Source organism: Kogia breviceps, chromosome 8 (assembly GCF_026419965.1).
Source record: "Kogia breviceps isolate mKogBre1 chromosome 8, mKogBre1 haplotype 1, whole genome shotgun sequence".
Taxonomy (NCBI): Eukaryota; Metazoa; Chordata; class Mammalia; order Artiodactyla; family Physeteridae; genus Kogia; species Kogia breviceps.
Genome location: NC_081317.1, coordinates 115,934,796 through 115,962,402, shown reverse-complemented (window position 1 = coordinate 115,962,402; position 27,607 = coordinate 115,934,796). Strand labels below are relative to the sequence as shown.

Genomic DNA, 27,607 nt, shown 5'->3' with positions numbered 1-27,607 from the left:
AAAGGATAGATATAAATGCTGGGGGTGAGACACCAGTGGCTTTTACTTTATTCTTTATACTTACTGGGTTGTTTGAAAAAAAATTAAGTGAGCATATATTTAATAATCAGATGGGAGAAAATAAAGATCTTAAAGGTGAGAAAGAAAATCATTAAAAGTATATCCTAAGTACCTCAAAGGAGTCTAGTAGATTGAAATTACATAACTGATCAGAATGTGCTTTTGAAAGTTGTGTAGTTTCATAAAAATGCAATGTAGTACGTTTTTCTCAGTCCTTAATCTCTCCTCCTTACTTAGAATTAATAGGCAGACGTTTAGGTATGTTTAGATTCAGAATTTTATTTTAAATGGATTTCTGTGCCATAACATAATGTCTGTGGTACTCTTACTAAAAATTATGTATAACGGTCAAATTCTAACAATATTTGCAACAAGCTCTCATTACATTTTCTTCAAAATAGGAAAAGTTCACATTATATAACCATTTTGAACACGATTATTTGCTTACAAATAATTTACTGTAAAAATGTTATTTTCAAAGAAAATTTATGGGAAATGATAAAGCAACTACAAAAATCTTTACAATAAAATCCAGGATAAAAATATTTTTTCGTGGGTTGAAAATTTATCAACATGTATAGGTGGATTATAAATATATTTTGGCAATCTGATGCGTTCAAGGGCACTTTAAAAGTTGTCTAGTTAAACTGCTACAGATATGACATGTTTGGTGAAACCCAATCTGTAATTCTGACACTAGCAATCATTTCTTCCTGCTAAAACATAGAAATAGTTTATCTGAAAACCGTGAGTACCATGAAGAGTTCGATTTCTTCATAAAGATTCCTTTATAAGTTGGGCTAATCCCTGGAAGGCCTAAAAGTGAACAGAGAGAATTAATAAAATTAGGATGCTGTTTAGGAAAAGTCTGTCATAACTTTAGAAATTTAAACAAAGAGTATGCATCTTAGGTTGAGATCAGACAGTGAAAGGTCAGGATTAACCTCAGTTTTATGTCGGTCAGATGCCATCATATGCACTAATGTACATAGATGGAAGCCCCAGGAAATTTTTCAAATCCTTATTTCCTCAAGATCATCATTTTCTCCCAGAACATGAATTATTTTTTTCATATACTGTCTCACCTGCACATGCCTTCTGTATAGTTTCAGTTGTCCAGCTTTATGCATATATAACTTATGAAAAGCATATTTAATGACATGGGAAAGCAAGTCAATCAAGAACACACCCAGAGACAACCCATCTCCAAAGATAAGTATACACTCTTCTTACACTTCCTGGACTCTTCAGTTTATGGCTCTTCTGTGGGTTCCTGACACACAGTTCTTAGGAACTTGCTTCTTGGTTTTCTGTAATCCTGGTTAAAGCTGGACTTTGTGATTAAGCAATTACTTAACTCCAATGATTAATATTATTCTATTTGACCCTTCCCCCAGAGATAGAGACGGATGGCTTCATGAATTTGTACTATGGCTCATGTTAATTCCATGAAGGAGCAAAAGAGTTTCTCTTTGTAACGTGTTGATAATTTGCCAACACTGTTGAGCAGGTCTGACATGTATTCATGAAAGCAATAAAATTCACCTCCAATTTGGTTGCATCATTTGTCTGTAGAAGCCTGGCAACTTCTTTTAATGGTAGTTTGTGACTTTCCAACTAATAGCCATGTTGCAGAAACCCAAGAAGATATCAAATAATGTTGTAACTCACAAAATGGACACAAAAAATAAATGGATATCTAGTTTTACTCTAAAGAGAATATTGTACTCACCATGTCCATCTGCTCCGGAGAAGCTAAAGAGAAGGATGCTCTGAAGTAGGGGCAAGGAGCTGAACTATCAAGGTAGAAATGATATCCAGGAAGCATGAATATCTAAGAGAGTTTATGGAAAACAGGTGATGTACCATTAAAGAAAACTAAAAGAAAATATAGGTGAATCTAATCTCAGAGTGGAGGATGACTTTTAAACTTAAAAAGCAATGAAAGAAATCACAAGAGAAAAATCAATTTACATAAAATTACTGCATGTCGTACAATAAAACTAAAAGCATAGAAAGCAGTGTTTACAATAAATACAGCAATACTACTTCTTCTCTGTATATTATAAAGAATGCACAGAAACAGAGGAAAAACTTTAAAATGGACAAGGACAACTTACTCAAGAAATAGAAATGGTAATAAACATGAATAAATATTTAATATAACTAGAAACATAAAATAAATCCAAACAATGAAATATCATTAAAAAAATTATTTCATTTTTTAAAGTTAAACTATAGGTGATTTACAATGTTGTGTTAGTTTCGGGTATACAGCATAGTGATTCAGTTATACATATGTGTATATGTATATGTATATCTATCTATCTATCTTTTCTTTTTCATATTCTTTTCCCTTATAGGTTATTATAAAATATTGAGTATAGTTCCCTGTGCTATACAGTAGGACCTTGTTGGTTATCTGTTTTATTCATAGTAGTGTATATATGTTAATCCCAAACTAATATATCCCTTCCCCCCTTTCCCCTTTGGTAACCATAAGTTTGTTTTCTATGTCTGTGGGTCTATTTCCATTTTGTCAATAAGTTCATTTGTATAATTTTTTTCGATTCCACATATAGTGATATCATATGATATTTGTTTTTTTTTCTGTCTGACTTCACTTTGTGTGATAATCTCTAGGTCTATCCATGTTGCTGCAAATGGTATTAATTCATTCTTTGTTTATGGCTGAATAATATTCCATTGGATATATGTACCACATCTTCATTTATTCATTTTTCAATGAACATTTAAGTTGCTTCCATGTCTTGGCTATTGTAAATAGTGCTGCAATGAAACACTGGGGTGCATGTATCTTTTTGAATTATACCTTTCTCCATGTATATATTCCCAGGAGTGAGATCCATGGATCATATGGTAAATCTATTTTTAGTTTCTTAATGAACCTCCATACTGGTTGCACCAATTTGAATTCCCACCAATAGTGTACGAGGGTTCCCTTTTATCCACACCTCTTCCAGCATTTATTATTTGTAGACTTTTTGATGATGGGCATTCTGTCTCGTATGAGGTGATACCTCATTGTAGTTTTCATTTGATTTTCTCTAATAATTAGTGACACTGAGCATCCTTACATGTGCCTGTTGACCATCTGTATGTCTTCTTTGGAGAAATGTCTTATTAGGTCTTCTGCCCAATTTTGGATTGGGTTATTATTATTATTATTTTTATATTGCACGGTATGACCTGTTTCTATACTTTGGAAATTAATCCTTTGTCTCATCATTTGCAAATATTTGTTCCCATTCCATAGGTTGCCTTTTTGTTTTCTTTATGGTTTCATTTGCTGTGCAAAAGCTCTTAAGTTTAATTAGGTCCCATTTATTTATTTTTGTTTTTATTTCCATTACTCTAGGAGACAGAGCAAAAAATGATATTGCTGTGATTTATGTCAAAGAGTGTTCTGCCCGTTTTACTCTAGGAGTTTTATAATATCCAGTCTTACATTTAGGTCTGTAAGCCATTTTGAGTTATTGTTGTATATGATGTTCAAGAATGTTCTAATTTCATTCTTTGACATGTAGGTGTACTGTTTTCCTAGTATCATTTATTGTAGAGACTGTCTTTTCTCATGGTATATTCTTGCTCCTTTGTCATAGATTAATTGACCATAGGTGCGTGGGTTTATTTTTGGGCTCTCTATAATGTTCCATTGATCTGCATTTCTTTTTTTGTGCCACTACAATACTGTTTGGATTACTGCAGCTTTGTAGTGTAGTCTGAAGTCAGGGAATGTGACTCCTCCAGCTCTGTTCTTCTTTCTCTAGACTGCTTTGGCTGTTAGGGGACTTTTGTGTTTCCCTACAAATTTTAAAATTATTTGTTCTAGTTCTATGAAAAATGACCTTGGTAATTTGATAGGGATTGCACTGAACCTGTAATTGGCCTTGGATAGTAAAGTCATTTTGACAATATTGATTCTTCCAATCCAAGAACATGGTGTATCTTTGCATCTGTTTGTGTTGTCTTCAATTTCTTTCATCAGCATCTTACAGTTTTCCAAGTACAGGTCTTCTGCCTTTTTAGGTAGGTTTATTCCTAGGTATTTTATTCTTTTAGATGTGATGGTAAATGGGATTTTTTCCTTAATTTCCCTTTCTGATCTTTTGTTGTTAGTGTATAGAAATGCAACAAATTTCTGTGTATTTATTTTGTATCATTCAACTTTACTGAATTCATTGATGAGCTCTAGTAGTTTTCTGATAGTATCCTTAGGATTTTCTATGTATAGCATCATCTCATCTGCAAACAGTGACAGTTTTACTTCTTCTTTTTCAACTTGGATTCCTTTTATTTCTTTTTCTTCTCTGATTGCTGTGTCTAGATCTTCCAAAACTTTGTTGAGTAAAAGTGGTGAGTGTGGGCATCCTTGTCTTGCTCCTGATCTTAGAGTAAATATTTTCAGATTTTCGGTGTTGAGTATGATGTTAGCTGTGGGTTTTTCATATATAGCCATTATTATGTTAAGGCGTGTTCCCTCTATACCCACTTTCTGGAGAGTTTTTATCATAAATGTTGAATTTTATCAAAAGCTTTTTAGTCTCTTAAGATGATCATATGGTTTTTATTCTTCAATTTGTTAATGTGGTGTGTCACACAGATTGATTTGTGGATATTGAAAAAAACTGCAAAAAATACAAACATGTGGAGGCTAAACAATATGCTATTAAACAACCAATGAATCATGGAAGAAATTAAAAAGCAAATAAAAAAATCCCTAGAGATGAATGAAAATGAAAACATGAGGATCCAAAACCTATGGGATGCAGCAAAAGTAGTTCTAAGAGGGAAGTTTATAGTAATACAGTCATACCTTGGGAAACAAAAAATCTCAAATAAACAACCTAACTTTACACCTAAAGCAACTAGAGAAAGAAGAACAAACCAAACACATAGTTAGTAGAAGGAATGAAATCATAAAGATCAGAGCAGAAATAAATAGAGACTAAGAAGACAATAGAAAAGATCAATGAAACTAAAATGGAACCTGGGTCTCTGACTCACAGAAGGAGCAGAGGAGGTTATAGACCACGTCTTTAAAAACTGTGCGTGAATCAGAACTAAGCTGGGTTGTGTTAAGTCTTTGAGATTGTTGTCTAGTAAAATCATGACATTCAGAACTTTAAGAAACCGCTTGTTTTTTCATGGTGTAAATCTGGCCCCTGGTTGTTGAAGTTAGATGAGCTGGGAATGAAATGATTCGGGGGCATTCTGGGGAGAAAATTTCAAGGCAGATGAGTTTTTTTTTTTTTTTTTTTTTGTCCTGATTAACAATGAAATGAAAACTGTCATTTCTACCAATATTGTGGAACAGTTTAGGGATGTGCCAGAAGCAAGTTTCTGTAGAGAAGGAGGGGATGGTAATAATCTCCTTGCAAGATAACCAAAATTTGGGCTAAGGCAGCAGTGATAGAGATTACTTAGAAAAGGTACAGGTATGTGCAACAGGGTATATGGAATAAAAGAAAGGGACTGAAGAAAAATGACAATAAATATGAAGTCTGTATCCTTAGCTCCTAGTTCAGGGATACACACAAAGAGCCACTCATCAAATGTTCTGGAGAATAATGGCATTGATAAGAAAGCAAAAAAAAAAAGTAATAAAATTGATTTATTGTACTAAAATACACTTATATGAGTTAAGTCATTTAAGTATTTATTAAGCACTTTCTATGTGCTGTTATTAGCATTAAAACAATTCATAAAGCATGAGTCCTGCGGTCAAGTACGATGATTACAGGGAATGAGTGACTTTCCCAGGGGAGTGGATTGGCTCTCGGGTCCAGGCAGCCCGTTCCCAGCTCTAACCTCTCGACTGTCTCTTGTGCTCTAGCACAGGAGTTTGCCAACAACAACATGATCTGTTCTTTGTACTCACTGCCTCAAGACAAAAGTGATACTAGAAACAGAACTTGATGTTTACAAAAGAGTGATGAACATGATAAAGGAATTAATTAATGGAGAACGGTTGATTGATTTTGTAAATTGGAAAGCTACACAGAAGCATATTTAGATGTCTCAGCTTAATTAGTGCCTCTGAATGAAATCTAAGTAGACTTACGATTTAAGTAAAAAAGGAGCAAAAAAACCTAGAAGAAATCCTTGCGGGCTAATTTTAAGTGAAAAAAACAGGATATAAACTTTTCTGTGTAATTTTAATCATGTAACATAATTGCAGAGCATTATTAAAAAAGAAACCCAGACTAAAAAACGGGCAGAAGACCTGAATAGATGTTTTTCCAGAGAAGAAATGCAGATGAACAACAGGTACATGAAAAGATGCTAAACATCACTAATCAACAGGGAAATGCAAATCAAAACCACAATGAGATATCACCTCACACCTGTAAATATGGCTATTAACAAAAAGAACACAAATAACAAGTGTTGGCGAGGATGTGGAGAATAGGGAACCCTCCTCCGCTGTTGGTGGGAGTGCAAATTGGTGCAGCCACTACTGAAAACAATATTGAGGTTCCTAAAAATCTAAAAATACAGCTACCATATGATCCAGCAACCCACTCCTGGGTATATAGCCGGAAAAAAGAAAACACTAATTTGAACAGATACATGCATCCCAATATGCATTTCAGCATTATCTATAATAGCCAAGATATAGAAACAACCGAAGTGTCCATCAACAGATGCATGGATAAAGAAGATGTGGTATGTGTGTATACACATACACACACACACACACACACACACACACACACACACACACACACACACACAATGGAATACTACTCAGCCATAAAAAAGAATGAAGTCCTGCCATTTGTGACATGAATGGACTTGAGGGGTATTATGCCTCGTGAAATAAGTCAGAAAAAGAGAAATAACATGTTATCACTTATATGCAAAATCTAAAAAAATAAAATGAATAAATATAACAAAAAGAAACAGGCTCACAGATAATACAGAACAAACTAGTTGTTACCAGTGGGAAGAGGGAAGGGAAGAAGGACAAGATAAGGGTAGAGGATTAAGAGGTACAAAGTATTATGTATAAAATAAAGAAGATACAGGATTTATTATACAGCACAGGGAATACAGCCAATATTTTATAATAACTTTAAATGGAATCTATTCTTTAAAAATACTGAATCACTATGTTATATATCTGAAACTAATGTAATATCGTAAATCAACTATACTTTAATAAAAAAATAATTTCATAGCCAAAATACTAGATGTATACAACCTCTTCAAGAAAATGTATCACAAGTGGTCATAAAATCTGGGTGGTAAAATTATGGGCTACTTAAAAATTTTTCATTATGCTTTAATGAAGTATAATGCTATCATGAGTATGCTTTACTGTCATAATCAGGAAAAAAAAATCCTTCTATTGTAAATACTAATGGCTTATATTTATCAAGCATTTACTATATGCCAGGTATTAGTCTAAGTGCTTTATCCATATTGACTGCTTTCATCATAGCGACCCTAAGAGGGAGGGATTCTTATTATCTGCATTTTCCAGATGAAACTCAGGAAGGGCAACTCATCCAGTGCCACATATCAGGGCAGGGCTGGAGCTAGGATTCACATTCAAGGACGTGACTCCAGAGAGTGTGCTCTTAGCCATTAAGCTAATCAGTAGCTGAGCTGAATGACTGTATTTCCCCTAGTTTAGACCAGGAGACTAATTCTGTAACCCAAAATCTATTATGATCTTAGTAAGGAGATAATGTATCTGATAGGCAAACATTATGCCTTGGGTTGGTGGGCAACGATAGATATCTCTCGCCATTTTATTAAGATATTACGTTAAAAACTATAGCTTTTCTTCCTGTTTTACCTCTTTCTTAAAGGCTTTCTCTTCAATCAGTTTTCTTACATCATGAAGGCCTTTAATTTTAACCCATAAAAACATTCCAGCAGTAGGAACATGCCATTCTGCCAAACCTACAAACAAAAGAAAAGAAGAAATATTTCCCGAGACCATTTTTGATGATGTCAACTGTATCGCTGAAATGACAAATTGCAGTAACTGTAAACTAGTATTTCCAAAAAAGTTCCTTTGGTGATAGCATTTTTAAAAAATATAGTTTTATGAGTCCTGAAAATTGGTGTTCTGAGTTTTATTTTAAAAAGTAAGGGGAGGGTTTGAAAGGGAGAGAGGTGACTCGTGTATATTTCTGATTTTAGTGGGTCTCAGGGCAGTGCAGGAAATCCAGTGCTATGCCCACCTCCCTTTCTTAGAACTGCCCCTAAGCCAAACGTGGCTCTTTCAATTTTAGAAGAGGATTCCTCAACTCTTTCTAGAGCCTTCTAGTGTTCCAATAAATCCTGTCATTTACATAATCGTTCAGAAGTCCAATGAATTGAAGTTTTTATCACAGTGTAATTAAGAAGTACTTAAAATTCAGGAATTCCTGGTGTATTTGTAAGCTTTATATTTCATTGAATATAAGGATAGAGAAACCAAGAAGGAACAAGAGATATTTTGATTTTGATTATTACCTTAAAAAAAAAAAAAACCTTGATGTTGATTAAAACCTTTTTTTCAACTTCACTATAGGAAGTGGTAGAATAGTACTCTTATCAAAAAGATAGTAATTGTGTTTTTACCAGGACTACATAGGGAACAAGATATGAGGGAAATAAGAAGTGACTACTTTGTATTTACTATTATTCCTACAAAAGGCATTTTTAGTGGTGTAATTAAAGCCGGGTAATTCATTTTACTTTCTTCGTTAATAGAAAATAAAATCGAAAGCATTCTGAAATCAAGTTAGCAATAGAAATACTAATGATTAATGAGGTTAATGATTAAAAGGGAAATCATCTGTAATGAGAAATCCACCTTAGACTGTACTTAGTTTGTACTATTGTACTATTTTGTCTTTATAGAGTCTAGTTAGAAAAGGAATATGTTATGTCACAATTCCTCTTCTATCTGGAGCAAAATTTTGAAAACCTTTTGAGTACAGATATTACTTAGCTTTAAGTAGATGATTGCTGGTGTTAGACTAATTGGTCTTTTTTCTTCAAAGCACAGTTACTTTGCAGCAGTCAGGTATGGTAGAAATGCGTAGAATTGTGCCAGGGTTTGTGCTGTTACTTCTGAGATCATTCATAGGGCAACATTTTCTTGACAAGAATACTCCTGGACCCTGTTTCCTTCCCCAGGGCTATTGACAATACTCTGTGGTGTGTATCACTCACTCATATAAGGGCTACTGTTCACCAGGACAGGATGTAAGTTCCACTCACCACTTAACCACTTGTCTGCAGCTGCCAATAATGCATCCCTCTGCTTCCTATAAAAATCAGTAACCCTAGAAGAAGAAAAAAATGAAAAGGATGGGTTTAGTACATTGATGGCAGAAATTAAAAGGCTCTGAAGTCCAGTCTGTAAGAATCTATTTTCTATCTTGATGAAAATGTTGAATTCTTGATGAGGGAATAGAGCATATTTATTTGACCTGTTGGGTGGTAAACTTTTTACCATTGTGGTTTTTCCATTATTTTGGAATAATTCAGAAATGAAAATTAATAGGGTGAAGTCCATTTCTATGTAAAGTATGGAAGCTAAAATACAATACCTGTCTACATGAGCCAGGAAGCCCTCTTCTCCCCATTGGTACAGAAGCTGTGATACCAGGAGCTAAACGGGATGAGATAGTAATAAGGTCATCATTCATCCTCTAAAATGTGTTTCTTGCCCAAACGTAAAAGCAAACCACTCTTGATCATGTGCAAACCACCCTAAGAGGATGCTACAAGCTGTACCAAGCTTTGTAGAGCCAGCGATTTATAATAAGGTAGATTAATAACAATGACAAGAAAAATAGTAAAAATAACAAATATTTATATGGTCCTTCCTATGTGCCGCAAACTGCTGTACCACATGAACGTATTTCAGCTAAGTTGATCTTTGTAATACCCTTCTTAGGCAGGTCATAAATTCTAATATACTGAGGAAGAGACTGAGGCACGAGGTGAAGTTAACTTTCCTGAGGTCACCGCTCCTCAAAGAGTCTGGACTTAAGTTAGACTGTCCAGCCCGAGATCCACCCAATAACTGCCGCCCTGGATGGTCTCTAAATATAAAACACATACAGTCGCAGAGGGTTTCTACAGGTGTGTGCTCTGTTCGCCATGTTTCTGTTTGGCAGAAGGCTTCCCTAAGCTGTGTGGCTGACAGGGTCTTAGTGTTCCGGCCTGTTGTCAGGCCTGAGCCTCTGAGGTGGGAGAGTCAAGTTCAGGTCATTGGACCACCAGAGACTTCCCGGCTGCACATAATATCAATTGGCAAGAGCTCTCCCAGAGATCTCTGTCTCAGTGCTAAGACCCACCTCTACCCAATGGCCAGCAAGCTCTAGTGCTGGACGCCCCATGCCAAACAACTAGTAAGACAGGGGCACAGCCCCTGCCATTAGCAGAGAGGCTGCCTAAAATCATACTAAGTTCAATCTCACCTCAAGAAACAAGAAAAATCTCAAGTAATCAAGAAGAAAACAATAGCAGAGATCAATAAAACTAAATGCTGGTTCTTTGAGAAGATAAACAAAATTGATAAACCACTAGACAGACTCATCAAGAAAAAAAGGGAGAAGACTCATATCAACAGAATTAGAAATGAAAAAGGAGAAGTAACAACTGACACTGCTGAAATACAAAGGATCATGAGAGATTCCTACAAGCAACTATTTGCCAATAAAATGGACAACCTGGAAGAAATGGACAAATTCTTAGAAAAGCACCAGCTTCCGAGCCTGAACCAGGAAGAAATAGAAAATACAAAAAGATCAATCACAAGCACTGAAATTGAAACTGTGATTAAAAATCTTCCAACAAACAAAAGCCCAGGACCAGATGGCTTCACAGGCGAATTCTTTCAAACATTTAGAGAAGAGCTAACACCTATCCTTCTCAAACTCTTCCAAAAGATAGCAGAGGGAGGAACACTCCCAAATTCGTTCTACAAGGCCACCATCACCCTGATACCAAAACCAGACAAAGATGTCACACACACACACACAAAAATACAGACCAATATCACTGCTGAACATAGATGTAAAAATCCTCAACAAAACACTAGCAAACAGAACCAAACAACACATTAAAAGGATCATACACCATGATCAAGTGGGGTTTATTCCAGGAATGCAAGGATTCTTCAATATATACAAATCAATCAACGTGATACACCATATTAACAAACTGGAGGAGAAAAACCATATGATCATCTCAATAGATGCAGAGAAAGCTTTTGACAAAATTCAACACCCATTTATGATAAAAACTCTCCAGAAAGTAGGCATAGAGGGAACTTACCTCAACATAATAAAGGCCATATATGGCAAACCCACAGCCAACATAATTTTCAATGGTGAAAAACTGAAACCACTTCCTCTCAAATCAGGAACAAGAAAAGGATGTCCACTCTCACAACTATTATTCAGCATAGTTTTGGAAGTCCTAGCCACAACAAGCAGAGAAGAAAAAGAATCCAAATTGGAAAAGACGAAGTAAAGCTCTCACTGTTTGCAGGTGACATGATACTATACATAGAGTATCCTAAAGATGCTACCAGAAAACTACTAGAGCTAATCAATGAATTTGGTAAAGTAGCAGGATACAAAATTAATGCACAGAAATCTCTTGCATTCCTATGCACTAATGGTGAAAAATATGAAAGAGAAATTAAAGAATCACTCCAATTTACACTCCTAGGAATAAACCTACTAAGGAGACAAAAGACCTGTATGCAGAAAGCTATAAGACACTGATGAAAGAAATTAAAGATGATACAAACAGATGGAGAGATATACCATGTTCTTGGATTGGAAGAATCAACATTGTGAAAATGACTGCACTACCCAAAGCAATCTACAGATTCAGTGCAATCCCTATCAAACTATCAATGGCATTTTTCACAGAACTAGAACAAAATTTTTCACATTGTGTATGGAAATACAAAAGACCCCGAATAGCCAAAGCAATTTGAGAAAGAAAAACAGAGCTGGAGGCACCAGGCTCCCTGACTTCAGACTATACTACAAAGGTACAGTAATCAAGACAGTAGTATGGTCCTGGCACAAAAACAGAAATATAGATCAATGGACCAGGACAGAAAGCCCAGAGATAGACCTACGCACATATGTCACCTTATCTTTGACAAAGGAGGCAAGAATATAAAATGGAGAAAAGACAGCCTCTTCAATAAGTGGTGCTGGGAAAACTGGACAGCTACATATAAAAGAATGAAATTAGAACACTTCCTAACATCATACACAAAAATAAACTCAAAATGGATTAAAGAACTAAATGTAAGGCCAGACACTATAAAACTCTTAGAGGAAAACATAGGAAGAACACTGACATTAATCACAGCAAGATCCTTTTTGACCCACCTCCTAGAGAAATGGAAATTAAAAAAAAAATAAACAAATAGGACCTAATGAAACTTAAAGCTTTTGCACAGCAAAGGAAACCATAAACAAGACAAAAAGACAACCCTCATTATGGGAGAAAATATTTGCAAATGAAGAAACTGACAAAGGATTAATCTGCAAAATATACAAGCAGTTATTGCAGCTCAATATCAAAAAAAAGAAACCAAAACCCAATCCAAAAATGGGCAGAAAACCTAAATACACATTTCTCCAAAGAAGATATACAGATTGCCAACAAATACATGAAAGGATGCTCAACATCACTAATCATTAGAGAAATGCAAATCAAAACTATGAGGTATCAGCTCACACCAGTCAGAATGGCCATCATCAAAAAATCACCAAACAATAAATGCTGGAGAGGGTGTGGAGAAAAGGGAACCCTCTTGCACTGTTGGTAGGGATGTAAATTGATACAGCCACTATGGAGAACAGTATGGAGGTTCCTTAAAAAACTAAAGATAGAACTACCATATGACCCAGCAATCCCACTACTGGGCACATACCCTGAGAAAACCATAATTCAAAAAGACATGTACCACAATGTTCATTGCAGCTCTATTTACAATAGCCAGGACATGGAAGCAACCTAAGTGTCCATCGACAGATGAATGGATAAAGAAGATGTGGCAAATATATATACAATGGAATGTTACTCAGCCATGAAAAGAAATGAAATTGAGTTGTTTGTAGTGAGGTGGATGGACCTAGCATCTGTCACATAGAGTGAAGTAAGTCAGAAAGAGAAAAACAAATATTGTATGCTAACACATATATATGGAATCTAAAAAAAAAAGGTTCTGAAGAAGCTAGGGGCAGGACAGGAATAAAGATGCAGACCTACTAGAGAATGGACATGAGGACATGGGGAGGGGGAAGGGTAAGCTGGGACGAAGTGAGAGAGTAGCACTGACATATGTACACTACCAGATGTAAAATAGATAGCTAGTGGGAAGCAGCTGCATAGCACAGGGAGATCAGCTTGGTGCTTTGTGACCACCTAGAGGGGTGGGATAGGGAGGGTGGGAGGGAGATGCAAGAGGAATGGGATATGGGGATATACGTATGCATATAGCCGATTCACTTTGCTATACAGCAGAAACTAACACAACATTGTAAAGCAAGTATACTCCAATAAGGATGTTTAAAAAAATTAGTTCCAGAAATTAAACAAATGTTATGATAAAAATAAAGAGACAAATTGACAAAAAAAACAAAAAACAAAAACCCCAAAACACATACAGTCGATACATGAAGTTACACAATATATTCAGAGATTTTCTATCCAAAATGGAAGTTCTAAATGTTGTAAATGGATAGTGAAATTTCGTTGATAACAGATACAGAAAATATGGAAAAAGTCCCCAACTTGATAAAACACGGGGACGTGTGCACTTTGTGGAGTGTGTAATATCAAAGAAATGTCCATTGTACATAAATTACACCTTTTGAGTTGTTAGGTAGCAGTCCTGTCCTTATGGTTGGTTCTCAAGGTTGCCTTAGGGATGGGTCCAATAATTTCTCAAAGCTTGTGAAGAAATTTATACATTTGCCACAAATAATTTTACTGTATTTAATTAAAGTGCACTCCAGCTGCTGTTTGTAGGGAGCTTAGCACATGGGCAGTGAAGGGAGAGATCAGGCCACCATGTGGTTTTGGAACCCTTGCGCTCAGACTCCAGGACGACGAAGCTAACGGTGTGTTACTTCAATCCTCTTCTGTCCTGTCGAGTCCAACACAGTTTTTATGGGATTCCTGAGCTAGATGCCAGGACACAGCTGAATAAGACCTCTGACCCTCAAGGAGTTTGCTCTACACTGTGAAACAGCACCAGGTCCATTCAAAATCTCTCTTGACGTTTAGAGCAAACATCTGCTGTGCGTGGTCTCCTAATTCAGTCCATGCGGAACTAGAGATGCAATCAGTGATTTCTCTCCCTGCGATGTTCACTCAGTCTTATTTGCCAACATCTATTTTGTTTTATGATCTGATTCAAAAAAATTCCTATTTCCTAAGTTGTCCATACCTGGGCAAAAGTGCTGGGGTGCATTGTTGAAACTTGAATGTGTAAAACAATTCTCTCGATCAAGGGCTTTGGGCCAGTTAAAAACCCTATTCGCAACCTGCACAAAGAGAGAAAAGCACAGTACCAACCCTGCATTAACAAGTAATACCATGTTAGTGATTTCATGGGGAAGAATTTTGTGACCTGGAGACAAACACACTTAGACCGTTAACACATAATAAAACTACTCATTTAAAATACACATTTAAACTTGACTGTACACTTAAAATAGACCCCGTATTTCTAAATGTGCTCTTTTCGTAAATGTAACCAAACACCTGACCAGTCCCCATTAAGCTGTAGCTTGGTGGCCAAGTATCTTTGACCACAGGGGACAGACTGGGAGAAGAGCCTGGTATTAACGGTCAGTCAGATGGGGACACAAGCACCTTCAATGAGAAGAACTGTTTGCACTAGAAGATGCTGAGGCGCTGCCTCTGTCACCTGTAGATGCAGCCTGAAGGCACAGCCAGGGCCTTACCCAGAGGACAGGACTTTGGAAAAAGAGTCAGCTCGGATGACACGCCCGTCGACGTCCATGGAGAGGAAGGTCGGTGCCCAGGGCTTGAAATGGAAGAAAAACACTGTTGGTTTGGGAAGTCTGTCAACAGAGGCCGTATGCTACTGTGTGCAGAGAGTGGGGAGGAACGGATTTGGAGAAGAGCAGGACAAACATCCTTTTTCTCGTCTTCATCTCAGCCCTTCGAAATGGAGTAAGAAGCAGAGACGCGTGCTCTTCTAGTCGTATCTGCCGATCTTCACGGCGTTTCTGTCAAACACACACACACACACGCACACGCACACACAGACACACACACGCGCGCACACACACGCACAAACACACATGCGCGCACACACGCGCGCACACGCGCGCGCACACACGCGCACACACACGCACGCACAGACACGCACGCACAGACACACACAGACACACACGCGCACACACACGCACACGCACACACACGCAGACACACACGCACAGACACACGCACAGACACACACGCACAGACACGCACACACACGCACGCGCACACGTACACACACGCGCGCGCACACACACACGCACGTGCACACACGCACGCACGCACACACACGCACACACACGCACACACACACACACACACACACGTCCTCTCACTTGCTCACGATGCCACTGCCGCGGGGTTAGAGAAACCTCACGCAGGACCTCCTTGTCCCGAGGCTTGAGGTCCAGGATGAACAGATTTCGAGGAAGGATTCAAGAAAAACTAGTTTGGAAGAGACCAAAACGCAGAGGGCCATCAGCACTCAGGGCTGTTTGGGAGGAGAATGCTGACGCTTAGACCCACTAGAAACCCAGAGAAGGTGCAAGTGAAGATGAGCGGCGAGGTCAGGATGCGATGCGGAAACTTCCGTGTTTACTTCCAGAGTCAGCGCCAGCAAGAAAGGGGGCCACGGTGCTGTTGAAGGGGGGCGGCGGGCGGCCGTGGTATTCAGGCAAACTAGATAGAAAGCCAAGGGTTGTGTTTCTTCTCTGTAGGTATAAAGTGGGGACCGAGTGCACGTGTCTGTTCGGTGCAGCCCTGAGAGCAAACACCGTGTTGGATTTTGAGGAATTGGGCATTATGGGTCCGTACCACTCCTGCTGTCTCCTAGGAAACCATGCTCGTGGGGTACATATACAGCGGGAAAGGATCTAAAAGCCCATGATTCTGCAGCAAAGTCCCCGAGCCTAAGCGACAGGGACGGCAAGCAGGCAGCAGGATGCTAGGAGCGCCCCTCCTCTGCTCCCCTCCCCCTCCCTGACTGAGCGCGGCCCTCCTTCTCCTTCCGCCTGGGCGTCAGCCACCCCCGAGAGACTGAGCTTGACACCCGAGGAGACACCCACTCCATAACCCTGGCACGATGTCTAAGGAGCCACGACCCGGATCTGGAGTCCAGACGACCCTCACCCTTGACCCACTCGACCCTCCACGTGCCTGGCACAGAGAGCCAGCCACTGTTCTAAAGGTAAGGAATTTCTGGAAAGAGCAGGAATAGCAGAGATGAAAATCCTCAGCAGCCCGGCTAAACTCGCATCAGCACCGTAACCTACAGCCACTTACCTACTGGTTGTGGGCTGAGCGGACACTGTACTTACCTTGTTGAACTGCATAAAATAGTAAGGATCGTCTTCTATGATGAGGAAGTCGTATTTTCTTGCGAGCTAAAAAAAGGTTAAAGGAGCATATTTATTTCTTCGGAGCGCTCGAAGATGAAAATCACTTGGAATCATAGTTTTGAACTCATTCATTCATTCATTCTTCCAAGAAGCTACTGAGGGCTCCCTGTCCTAGGAGGAGGATGAGGACAGGAACCGGCCCTAAACGCTGTGTCCTCAGGGAACTTATGTTCTGGTGGGAAAGACAGAACGAACGTGAGCCGGTGGAGAGTGAACAGAGGATCAGGGGGGAGGTTTTGAGGGCTGGGCAGAAGGTTAAAGAGGGTGATGTTTGAGAAAGAGAGAGTGACGTGGAAGCTCCAGGAGAGCGCAGGCTGGCAGGAAGGATCAGGCGTGAGATGACAGGGGAGGAGATTTTAGACTGACGGAGCAGGAGGAAAGGCCCCAGGGGTGAGAAAATCCTTGGCATGTTTAAGGGACAGACGTTTATAGAAGGCATAGGTGTGTAAGGGACAGAAGGAAGGCTGTGTAGCTGCAGCAAGAAGGACGTGAGAGACGCTAGCCTGAGAACCGAGGCCCAGGTCGCATCACTGTGTGTGGCGGGTGAAGGACGCTGATCTTATTTTAAGTGCGGGGAGGCAGCTGGAGGAGGGGCTGTAGATCTACACTTGAGCAGGAAGGACGCCACGAGCTGCGGGAGGAGCTGTGAGGGGGGGGGGGGCAGTCACAGGGTCCGGGAGAGCGGGCGGCCAAGGAGACGGTGGGTTTGGATAACGTTGATGGGAGCCACGGGATGGATTGGAGGTGGGGATGTGGGGAAGAGAGAAGGAAGAGAGGAGAGGGAGAGGTGAGTTTAACACTACACCAACAGTACCATCTCTTTCAACCAAAATGTCAATCAAAGGGAAAGGAAAGCCTCAAAGCAAGAGCGTAATAGTTTCTTGAGTTTCAATTTATGGGGACCCTTTTATTAAAAATCATCTTCCTTGAGAGCAAGGGGTAATGTGAAGGAAGTTGCAGAGCACTCTTCTAGAAGGTCAGAACGCAACAAGAACACAGCCACATAGCACATTCTTTGAAAATACCTCATAGATTTCCCTTTTGCGGTTAGTTGTTAATGAGTTCCCGGCGGGGTTGTTGCCATTTGGGACAGTATACAGAAACTTGGGGGTGTTTTTCTCGGGGTTCTTTGAGTCTTCTGGTTTCCATTTGGAAAGTATTTCTCTGAGGGAGTCTGGAATAATCCCGTGCCCGTCACTGGAAACATTAATCATGTTGCAGCCCAGGGGCTGCACCTGTGGAGGACAGGAGAAAAGAAAACCCAAGACTCAGACATGATACAAAAAATATCATAGTCACTGGTTCTTACAGTAACGAAAATGTTACCACTTACACCCTGAAACGCAAACCTGCACTCAGCCCTACACCCAAGGGCGGAGGTTGTATTTTCGGATTCCATTGTGGCCCCGGTTAAGCTTCCATTATGGTTCAAAAATATCCCCTGTCAATGCCTAGAGGAAGGGTAGACATTCCTGCTCATATATGTCAGGCTTGGCCAGGGGTCTGGCTTCGGTCAACGAATCGCGTGCAGAAGTGATGGGTGTTCCTTCCAAGCAGAAGTTTTAAATCCCAGCTTGGGTCTCTCGTTCTGTGTTCCTGCTGCTGTAAGACTGGCAGCGGTCCAGATGAGGCTGCTTCTGTCACTCTGGGGGCCTGGGATGAAGATGGCATGGCACAGAGCTCGGTGGCCTGACCGTGGACACGGCGTGTGAGAGAGAGACAGGACTCTGCAGCCATAGGCCAGCGAGATAAGGAGTCCGCTATTCCACAGCATAACCCAGCCTCTTCTGACTGTATCATCTTTATAATTATGGTCAGAACTGCTTCATAAAATAGGAGTTTATTAAGGAATTTTTTTACAAAGTAAATTAATCATATAAAGCATCTGTGATGCTAATACATAAAATAGTTATAAGCAGAGGTGATATTCAAACTATTGGACAAGTGGTGTAGCATGGGCACTTCAGATACATCCTGTAGGCCCCATGCCAGGCCAGCATTAGCTCTGTACCATGGGGGGTTCAGGGTGGTCTTAGGAGAGGAGCCAGGGGAGCCAGGGAGCGTAATGGCAGTGGCTCATCAAGGCATGTGGAAGTATTTCAATAGTGTACCAATTGCAGAGGCTGAAGTTGAAAGTAGTGGCCTTGCTTATAGACATAGTTTTACAAAAGTCTTGTATTTTTATGTTTTATGTTCATAAAGAAAAAATTGGGACTTACTAATAACAAGCAAAGGAAACCATCAACAAAAGGAAAAGACAACCTACAGGCTGGGAGAAAAAATTTGCAAACAATGCAACTGACAAGGGATTAATTTCCAAAGTATACAAACAGCTCATACAGCTCAATATCAAAAAACAAAAAAACAAAAAATAAACAACCCAATCAAAACATGGATGGAAGACTGAAGTAGACATTTCTCCAAAGAAGACATACAGATGCCAACAAGCCCATGACAAGATGCTCAACATCCCTAATTATTAGAGAAATGCAAATCAACACTACAATGAGGTACCACCTCAAATGAGTCAGAATGGCCATCATCAAAAAGTCTACAAATAATAAATGCTGGAGAGGGTGTGGAGAGAAGGGCCTCTGACATTGTTGGTGGGAATGTAAATTGGTACAGCCACTATGGAGAACAGTATGGAGGCTCTTAAAAGACTAAAAGTAGAGTTACCATATGATCCAGTGATCCCATTCCTGGGTATATATCTGGAGAAAAGTATAATTCAAAAAGATACATGCACCCCAATGTTCACAGCAGCACTATTGACAATAGTCAAGACATGGAAGCAACCCAGGTGTCCAACGACAGAGGAATGGATAAAGAAAATATGGTACATCGATACAATGGAATATTACTCAGCCATAAAAAAGAATGAAATAATGCCATTTGCAGCAACATGGATGGACCTAGAGATGATCATACTAAGTGAAGTAAGTCAGACAAAGACAAACATCACGTGATAGGAGTCTAAGACAAGGATACAAATGAACTTATTTACAAAACAAACAGACTCACAGACATAGAAAACAAACATGGTTACTAAAGGGGAAAGGTGGGGAGGGATAAATTAGGAGTTTGGGATCAACATATACAAAATACAATATATAAAATAAATAAACAGCAAGTTCCTACTGTATAGCACAGGGAAGTATATACTCAATATGTTGTAATAACCTATCATGGAAAAGAATGTGAAAAAGAAGATATATATATATATATCTCAATCACTTTGCTGTATACCTGAAACTAACATGACATTATAAATAAACTATATTTCAATAAAAATTAAGAAAAAAACCCCAATAATTGAGTGAAGTTCTCAGAAAAAATTTTTTCAAAGGATATGCAGACACACATATTAGTGGTCAAATGTAGACTTATGCACTAAGTGAGAATAATCCAGACCCTACTTTTGGCAAATTTAAAAGGTCTTAGACTTTAAAAACACATATACATGAATAAAACAAGTTCATACTGGGCCACGAGCTAAACACACGTGGACCGTCAGCATATTCCCTCACGTGTGGCACTGGTTTCTGTTTGGGCGTGTGAAAACGTGGGTGCATTGTGCTATTTACATAGATACAAGTTTTACATTTACAGGCATTGTGTAATCTTACATCTTTGGAGTTCAGGAAGATAAAGAATAATTAGTATCCAATGATTAAGGCCATTATTTTACTTTAGTTTTTAAAATTGTGGTAAAATATATATAACAAAAAATCTGCCATTTTAACGTGTGGGATTCAGTGGCATTAATTATGTTCGTAGTGTGTGCATCTCTCACTATCAATTTCCAAAATCTTTTCATCACTCTAAACAGAAACCCTGTAGTCATTAAGCAACAACTCCCCATTTCCCTCTCCCCCAGGCCCTGGTAACCTCTCATCAACTTTCTGTCTCTATGCATTTGCCTATTTTTGATATTTAGTACAAGAGGATTCATACAATATTTGTCCTTTTGTGTCTGGCTTCTTTCTTTGAGCCCCTGCAGTGATGGGCAGTGCTTTACTCCTCAGAGAGCAGGTGAGGCTGATGGTTAGACAGTTGTTACGTTGAGTTGAAACTGTTTCCCCGTAGTTTCCACCCTTGGGTTCCAGCTCTATGAACCTGAGGACATGCACAGAGAAATCTAACTCCTCCGTCACATGGCTGGCTTTAATGTACTTGAGGACAACTCCCATGCCCCCGTGGAGTCTTCTCTTTCTTCAGAAAAGAGCACAGTTCCTAACGCAGTTCAACCTATGGGATTATTTCCGTTTCTTTTTTCACTCTGGGCGCTTTTCCCCGACTGCGCTCCAGTCTGTACTCACATCGACCCGAAAGTATGGCGTCCCCGACAGTGGTGTCTTCTGAGCAGGGCACAGCAGAGCAGGTGATCCGGTTCCTCGTTCTGGATATTAGAGTCCCATTAATTAACACTGGAGAGGAGGGCTTCCCTGGTGGCGCGGTGGTTGGGAGTCCGCCTGCCGATGCGGGGGACGCGGGTTCATGCCCCGATCCGGGAGGATCCCACGTGCCGCGGAGCGGCTGGGCCCGTGAGCCGTGGCCGCTGAGCCTGCGCGTCCGGAGCCTGTGCTCCGCAGCGGGAGAGGCCACAATGGTGAGAGGCCCATGTACCGCAAAAAACCCAAACAAAAACACTGGAGAGGAAAGTCCTAATCATCCCATGTTACTGGACAGTTATTCTGCATTGACGTATGATCATCCTTAGGCATGTGGTAATATAGATGGTCGTGAACAAATGTCTTTGTAAATTAAGTCACATTTCAGGTGGAATATTAAGAAATCTGGACATGATTTTGCGCAACAGAATTTTAGCACCTCTACATTTAGACTTTGTAAGAAGAAACGTATAAAGCAGAGGGTACATTTCACATATTTTGCATACATTAATGATTCTCCTGTTTAAGAAGAAAGATGCTATTTTATGTTTCAGTGGACAGATAATTCTCAAGGTGCAGTGGTTTCTTATTTGTTATCAGAAATGTGTACTTTAGTAGAAATGTGTACTCACAGCATGAATTGCTCCTGAATAAATAGGTTCATTTATGAGGATATTATCTCCAGGATTAACGATCATTTCAAATACCTGACAAAAGAAGCATAGGTTAGCTTGGTTAGTTTGGTTTCCAGTCTTAGAAAACGCCCCCCCCCCCCGCTTTTTTTTTTTTTTTTTTTTGGTTTGGGCTCACTAGGATTCTAGAGAAGGAGTTGGCAAGTTTTCTGTAAATGCCAGATGGGACGTATTTTGTGAGCCCTGGTGTCTCCATTGCAACTACACATCTCTGCCTCTATGGTGAGAAAGCTGTAGACAATACGTCAGCCGATGGTGTGGCTGAGTTCCAATAAAACTCTATTTACAGAATCAGACAAGGGCTGGTTTGGCTCTGAAGCCACAGTTTGCAAACCTCCGTTCTAGGTTTAAAATATATATATATATATATATATATATATATATATATAACTGGTTTGGCTCCTAAAATTCATGTATTCCTTCTCTGAATAATTTTAAAATCTTTGCTATAAGCCAGGACCTGTGGAGACAAAGTGATGTGTACAGTGGGACGGTTTTTACCCTCGTGGAGGTGCTAGTCCCCTGAAAGCTAGATTCTCATGAAATAACTACTCAGATAAATGCATATGGAAATCGGTGATAAGCGCTAGTACGTGTAGATGCCAATGCTCTAAGTACTCATGGTAGGAGGACTTGGGCACTCAGGGAACTTAGAGCATTCAGGGAGGGCTTCCCTGAGGAAGCGATGAGTAGGAAGAGGGGTGACAATACCTACACAGTTTGAGAGACTGAAAGAATCCTGTGGCTTGAGGTGGAGTGTGAAGAGGAGAGTGGAAGGAGGTCGGAGGGAAGCGGGCAGAGAGCGTCCCAGGGAGGCCTTTGGGCCAAGTGAGCCCAGAGAGAATTTTAAGTAGAGGGCGGGATCGGGGAGTCAGGTGACCAGACAGGCATCTCAGAAAGTCATTCTGGCGGCAAACCCCAAGTGTCAGAAAGGAATGAGAGTACAGGTGGAGTCGGGGAAGCTTTTAGGCTCATTTGGGAGGTTTTTGCTGCAGTCCTTGGGAAAGGTAAGGGTGGACTGGATGGGTTGATGACGGTGGGGCTGGAGGGAACTGAGTGGCATTTAGGAAATCAGAACCAGCAGACCTACCTGTGGACGGAGGGGGCGCGAGGAAGGAGAGGTGTCAGGAGGGACCCCTGGATTTCTGGCTGTGCAGGTGGGGAGGTGGTGGGAGGAGTGCCACTGACTGAACAATACCCCCAACGCTGTCTGTTCTGAGGGAGAAGCAGATGAGTGTGTTTGGGTCTGAGGTGCCTTTGAAACAGCCTGGGATGGATCAGGTAGATCGGCGGATGCGTGGATGTGCAGGGAGCCTGGAGTTAATGGCATGGACGTGATCGCCTGGGTGTGATGCCCAGGGAAGGTGTGTGTGTGAAGGGGAAAGAGGTTTGGGGGCCCAGCCTCACGGAGCTCCCATACATAATGGACGCCGCAAGGGGGGCGGGGCAAGGAGGAAGGGGAGCATTCCAGAATCGAGGGGGGCTCCGCAAGGGTAAAGGAGACTCAGAGGTCAGGGAAGACAAGGCCCGCGAATCTCAGGGGATCTTGAGGACAGTGTGACACCTCATGACATCAGTAGAGCCACACAAGAGATTTTTCCAGCCTCAATCAGAGGGGTCCGTTCTGACTAAATCTTACACGAGTCAGAGACTAATCCTTTCCCAACTTGTGACATTTCACAAACCCCAGGTCAAGCCTCTCCTCCCTATTATTTTAACAAACTAGATCTCTTGACAAAGAGCACGGCCATTATCCATTGAGACAGAAGATGTGACATTTTTTTCCAATTTGGACTAGGATGTTCCATTTACTTTTCCTTATGAGCTTTTGGCATTTTATGACAAACAGTATCTTCCTCTGACAAGTTCATTGATTCAGGATTTACAGGACATCCTAGGACCAAATAGATCACTGGGGTGGCTTGTGTATCATCTGTGGATCAGATGAAAACCTCAGCACATCCATTTCCCATGTCAATTAGGGGACATGAGAAAGTCAAATATCCTAAATGAGGAGGGAGGGCTGTTGATTATCTGAGACACGGACACCTAAAATAATATCCACCCTGGAGAACAAAGTGGGAGAAATATTAAGCCGGAATCCCAGGAGGCCTCTGTAGCAAGCATGGCTGTAAGGCAGCGAGTTACTGATGCATTTGGCCATCTATATACTCTTCCTCTTTGATATGACTGATGTTGCAACAGACAAAGAAGAAACTTTCTTGAGCATTTTTCTGGAAATAAAAAAGGCACATAGTGTTCCTTCCTAAAAAAAGAAATTCACTAAAGTCCTTTTTTTCCCCTACGTGTCTGGGGCATCACAAATATTTCTCTTCAACAATAAAACTGAAACAGCAGCTAATCCTTTTGTTTTTCCTAATGAAGTCCAAAAAGAGGGAGGAAAATTATAGTCTTATTACTTTAATACATTATTATGTAATGATAATTTAATTAAAATTCATTCAAACTAACCAGCTTTCACATTTACATAAAAAAGAAGAGCAAGAAAGCTACTCTGCTTTGAGATAAACAAGAGTCATACTTTAAATGTGAGGACTGAATGTAGAGCCTCTTTATCCAGGACTAATTGTTCATGAAAAAGAAAAGAAAAAAATAGATGAAACTGAGAACCATATATGCAGTCTCTTTATCCGGGGACCCCCCCAGTGGTGGTTACCTCTGTGGAGTTCCTGGAACCCAGGAGAGAGGCAGAGAGAGAGAGAGAGAAAGAGAGAGAGAAAGTAACCCAGAGGAGAAGTCAGCCACAGACACAGACATATACGTAGATGTGGAGAAGCACAGCCAAGAGAGGGCATCAGGGTACAAGAGGCAGCCGGCACAGACGATGACACCAGCAGACACACAGAGGAATGACGTTTCATCTCAGGGGTATCAGGATACACCCTCAAAGAATTTAAAAGTCATGCACTGAAATGTCATAACCACAAACATAACAAATGTAGCCTGAATCTCCAAGCGAGATGAAACTAAGCAGCGCTCACTAAGCTGCAGGTGGGGGTTGAGTTCTTCCTGAACGGGAATCTTGTCCTAACGACTCAGAGCTCTGGGTCATTGCTGGTGGGATTTCTGTTTAAGAGAAATCAGGTTGGTGAATGTCTTTAAGTTGCACTTATGATTCAAGGTGAAGACAAGGAAGACTTTGTAGGCCACAAAACATGACGCCCTGTGGCTAAGGGAGAGACGGCTGTATGGGTGAACGTAGTATTTGACGCTTCCCGCGGGCACCCTTCCTTCCAGTCTTACCTTACAGAGACCTTCTTGGCTGCCACAGGTGACACACATGTCCATTTGTCCTTGGCTTGGTGGATAATGGATGGTGGGAGGGTTATGCAATTTTACTTGTAACTGTTTTAGCCAGGATAACAGCTCTGGGAGGCTAAAGCATAAAATGCATTCAAAAATTGACAGCAGTGAAAGTCATAATAAGAGTAGACAGGAACTAAATGATGGCTTTATACCAGGCACTTTAAAGGTCCTCAAATGCTTTTTGCCAATATTAATATCTTTACTTAAAAGACAAGGCAACAGACTTAGGGATTAAGAAATCCAGGGCTTCCCTGGTGGCGCAGTGGTTGAGAGTCCGCCTGCCGATGCGGGGGACGCGGGTTCGTGCCCCGGTCCGGGAAGATCCCATGTGCCGCGGAGCGGCTGGGCCCGTGAGCCGTGGCCGCTGAGCCTGCGCGTCCAGAGCCTGTGCTCCGCAACGGGAGAGGCCACAACGGTGAGAGGCCCGCATACCGCAAAAAAAAAAAAAAAAAAAAAAAAAAAAAAAAAAAAAAAAAAAAAAAAAAATCCATATAAAGTTAACCAGTTGGTGATTAAAAGAGCTGAGATTTGAATCTACAGCTTTCTCATTCCAAAGCCTGTACTTTTTCTTTTACATCAGATCACTCACTGCATAATTAATTTTTTGTTTCCCTTAGGGTGTTTTCTGTAGGATACCTAAAGTGCAGGTTCAGTAAGTTCTTTCCATCATGGAAAGAAAAGCTTCTGTATACATTATATACAATTCTTATGCACCCAACATGCATTATTCTTCAATCATAGAGGAAACAGGTTTCAATAAAGTATAATTCCTAGACACTCTGCAAGTTACCCTTTATTACTGGAAGAGGACCAGCTAAGGAGAGCTTTAGAATATGTGTTCCAGTTGCCTTTATGAGATTAAACACATCTGAACAGAGGGCAATGTGGATGCATAGCTGCCTGTTTAGAAAGGGAACATAATCATTAAAAAATTTCCCCAGGACCTAAACTGGCTGCTTCCTGGGTCATCCATTTCCTCCTTTCTCCTACCCTGCTTCTTCACCTAGCTATCGTCTCTCTCTCTTTTATTCCAGTCTCAGCTCAAATGGTAGCTACTTTCGAAAGCCTTCTCTCCCTCTCCTAGTCGTGTAAGGTTGAGAAGCAGTCACTAGGGGTCTTAAGCATTCAGTATCATTGCTGCTATTAATTATTCTTCTAAAGCTCTTCTCCAAACCTTCCTCACTTTTTAACTACCCAGTTAAAAAACACACAGGTCATTTTATCAGCGTGCTGTAGAATATTGCTCGTGAAAATGAACCAACAAGGTCACATTATCTACTGATCAGTACCCCGCACTCTGAGAATACTGCAGTGCTCTCTTCATCACGTCTTCATCAAATTGGATGGTCTCTTTGTTGTCTGTGGTGATAACCGCAGTCTTGAAAGGGAACATGTTGGGGTTTGGTGCTCCAGTCGCCAGGGAGAGGACAGACTTCGATGACTTGCCCAGTATCTCAGCTACAGCAAATAAGGAAGGAGAAGAAACACTTTCAGTGAAGACTGTCCTCAGCAGAGACGGTTCAGCATGTCGCATGAAAGTCAGTAAAACTTTCAAGTGTAACGATTTCTAGTGATAGAAGGCTAGTCCGAAAGAAACTCAGAAGATGCCTTTTTTTTGTGGGCCGACCTCACCGGTGGAGGGACTCAGGAATAGACACGTGCATCGAGGAAGGCAGCGTGATCAGGCACAGACGCCAGGGGCCACAGTAACAGAAAACGGTCTTCCCCTCGGCCCGGCCCGGCCCGGCTCCGCGCGCACCCCCGTCTCTCCCGCGAACCACCCCCCCCCCGCTCCGCACGCGCCCGCACGCTGCGCCGAACCCCGATTCCTGTGCCCGGAAGAGCCCTCTGGAGCCTACGCAGGACGTGTCCACAGCGGCCTGCCCTCTCTCTACCGCTGATGGCCCGCCCTCGTGCCCGTTCCAGCGCGGCTTCTGTGCCAGGTCCGGGCAGAGCCGGGCTCAGGCCGCCCCGAGCAGCTCTGCGGGGACCGGCCCCTCCAGTGGGAGAGCAGGGCCCGGACTCACCCATGACTCGGAGGGCCGAAGGCTTCCTGGCCGCGCTCCTAGCCGTGATGAACCGTGCGTAATTCATTCTCGGATTCCAAGCGGCAAGCCCCGCCTCAGGAGCTTGAAGCCCGGGGAAACCACGGGTCCGCGTCAATCGTGCCCCCTAATCCCTGCCCTGGAAAGGCCACCCCTGCTGTGCCCCGCGTCCGGTGTGGCGCGCGGAGCCAGTAGAGGCCGCCGAAGGCCCGGCTGATGGCTGCGCGAGAGCCCGGCCGGGACCCGACCTGGCGCGTCCTCGGGCACGTTAGGATGCGTGCCCCTCCCGCCCTGCGCGACGCCCGCCCCTCCAGCGGGCTTCCAACCCTGTGGCCACGCCCCCAGGCCCTTCAGCACACCCACTGGCCTCGCCCCTCCTGGCCCCGCCC

The 27,607-nt window shown here is 41.3% G+C and overlaps 1 protein-coding gene and 1 long non-coding RNA gene across 3 annotated transcripts in view; one reads left to right on the top strand and one right to left on the bottom strand.

Moving 5' to 3' along the window:
* LOC136794630 (uncharacterized) overlaps positions 1–27,607 on the top strand; it is a 282,171-nt gene that overhangs the window by 44,709 nt on the left and 209,855 nt on the right. The window lies entirely within an intron of this gene.
* On the bottom strand, positions 530–27,607 carry LOC131761129 (kynurenine/alpha-aminoadipate aminotransferase, mitochondrial). Of its 2 annotated transcripts, none has more exons than XM_059071535.2 (13): positions 27,201–27,607; positions 26,463–26,631; positions 25,111–25,243; positions 21,787–21,861; positions 17,786–17,995; positions 16,680–16,745; positions 15,042–15,124; positions 14,522–14,618; positions 9,639–9,700; positions 9,307–9,371; positions 7,889–7,995; positions 1,793–1,894; positions 530–876 (listed from the first exon to the last, which is right to left on the bottom strand). In XM_059071535.2, the coding sequence occupies exons 1-13, from the start codon at positions 27,265–27,267 to the stop codon at positions 835–837; spliced, it is 1,278 nt and encodes a 425-aa protein (XP_058927518.1). In that variant the 5' UTR covers positions 27,268–27,607; the 3' UTR covers positions 530–834. The 2 variants fall into 2 exon arrangements, with proteins under 2 accessions (XP_058927518.1, XP_066896161.1); XM_067040060.1 differs by having other exon boundaries at positions 25,111–25,165; positions 27,201–27,528.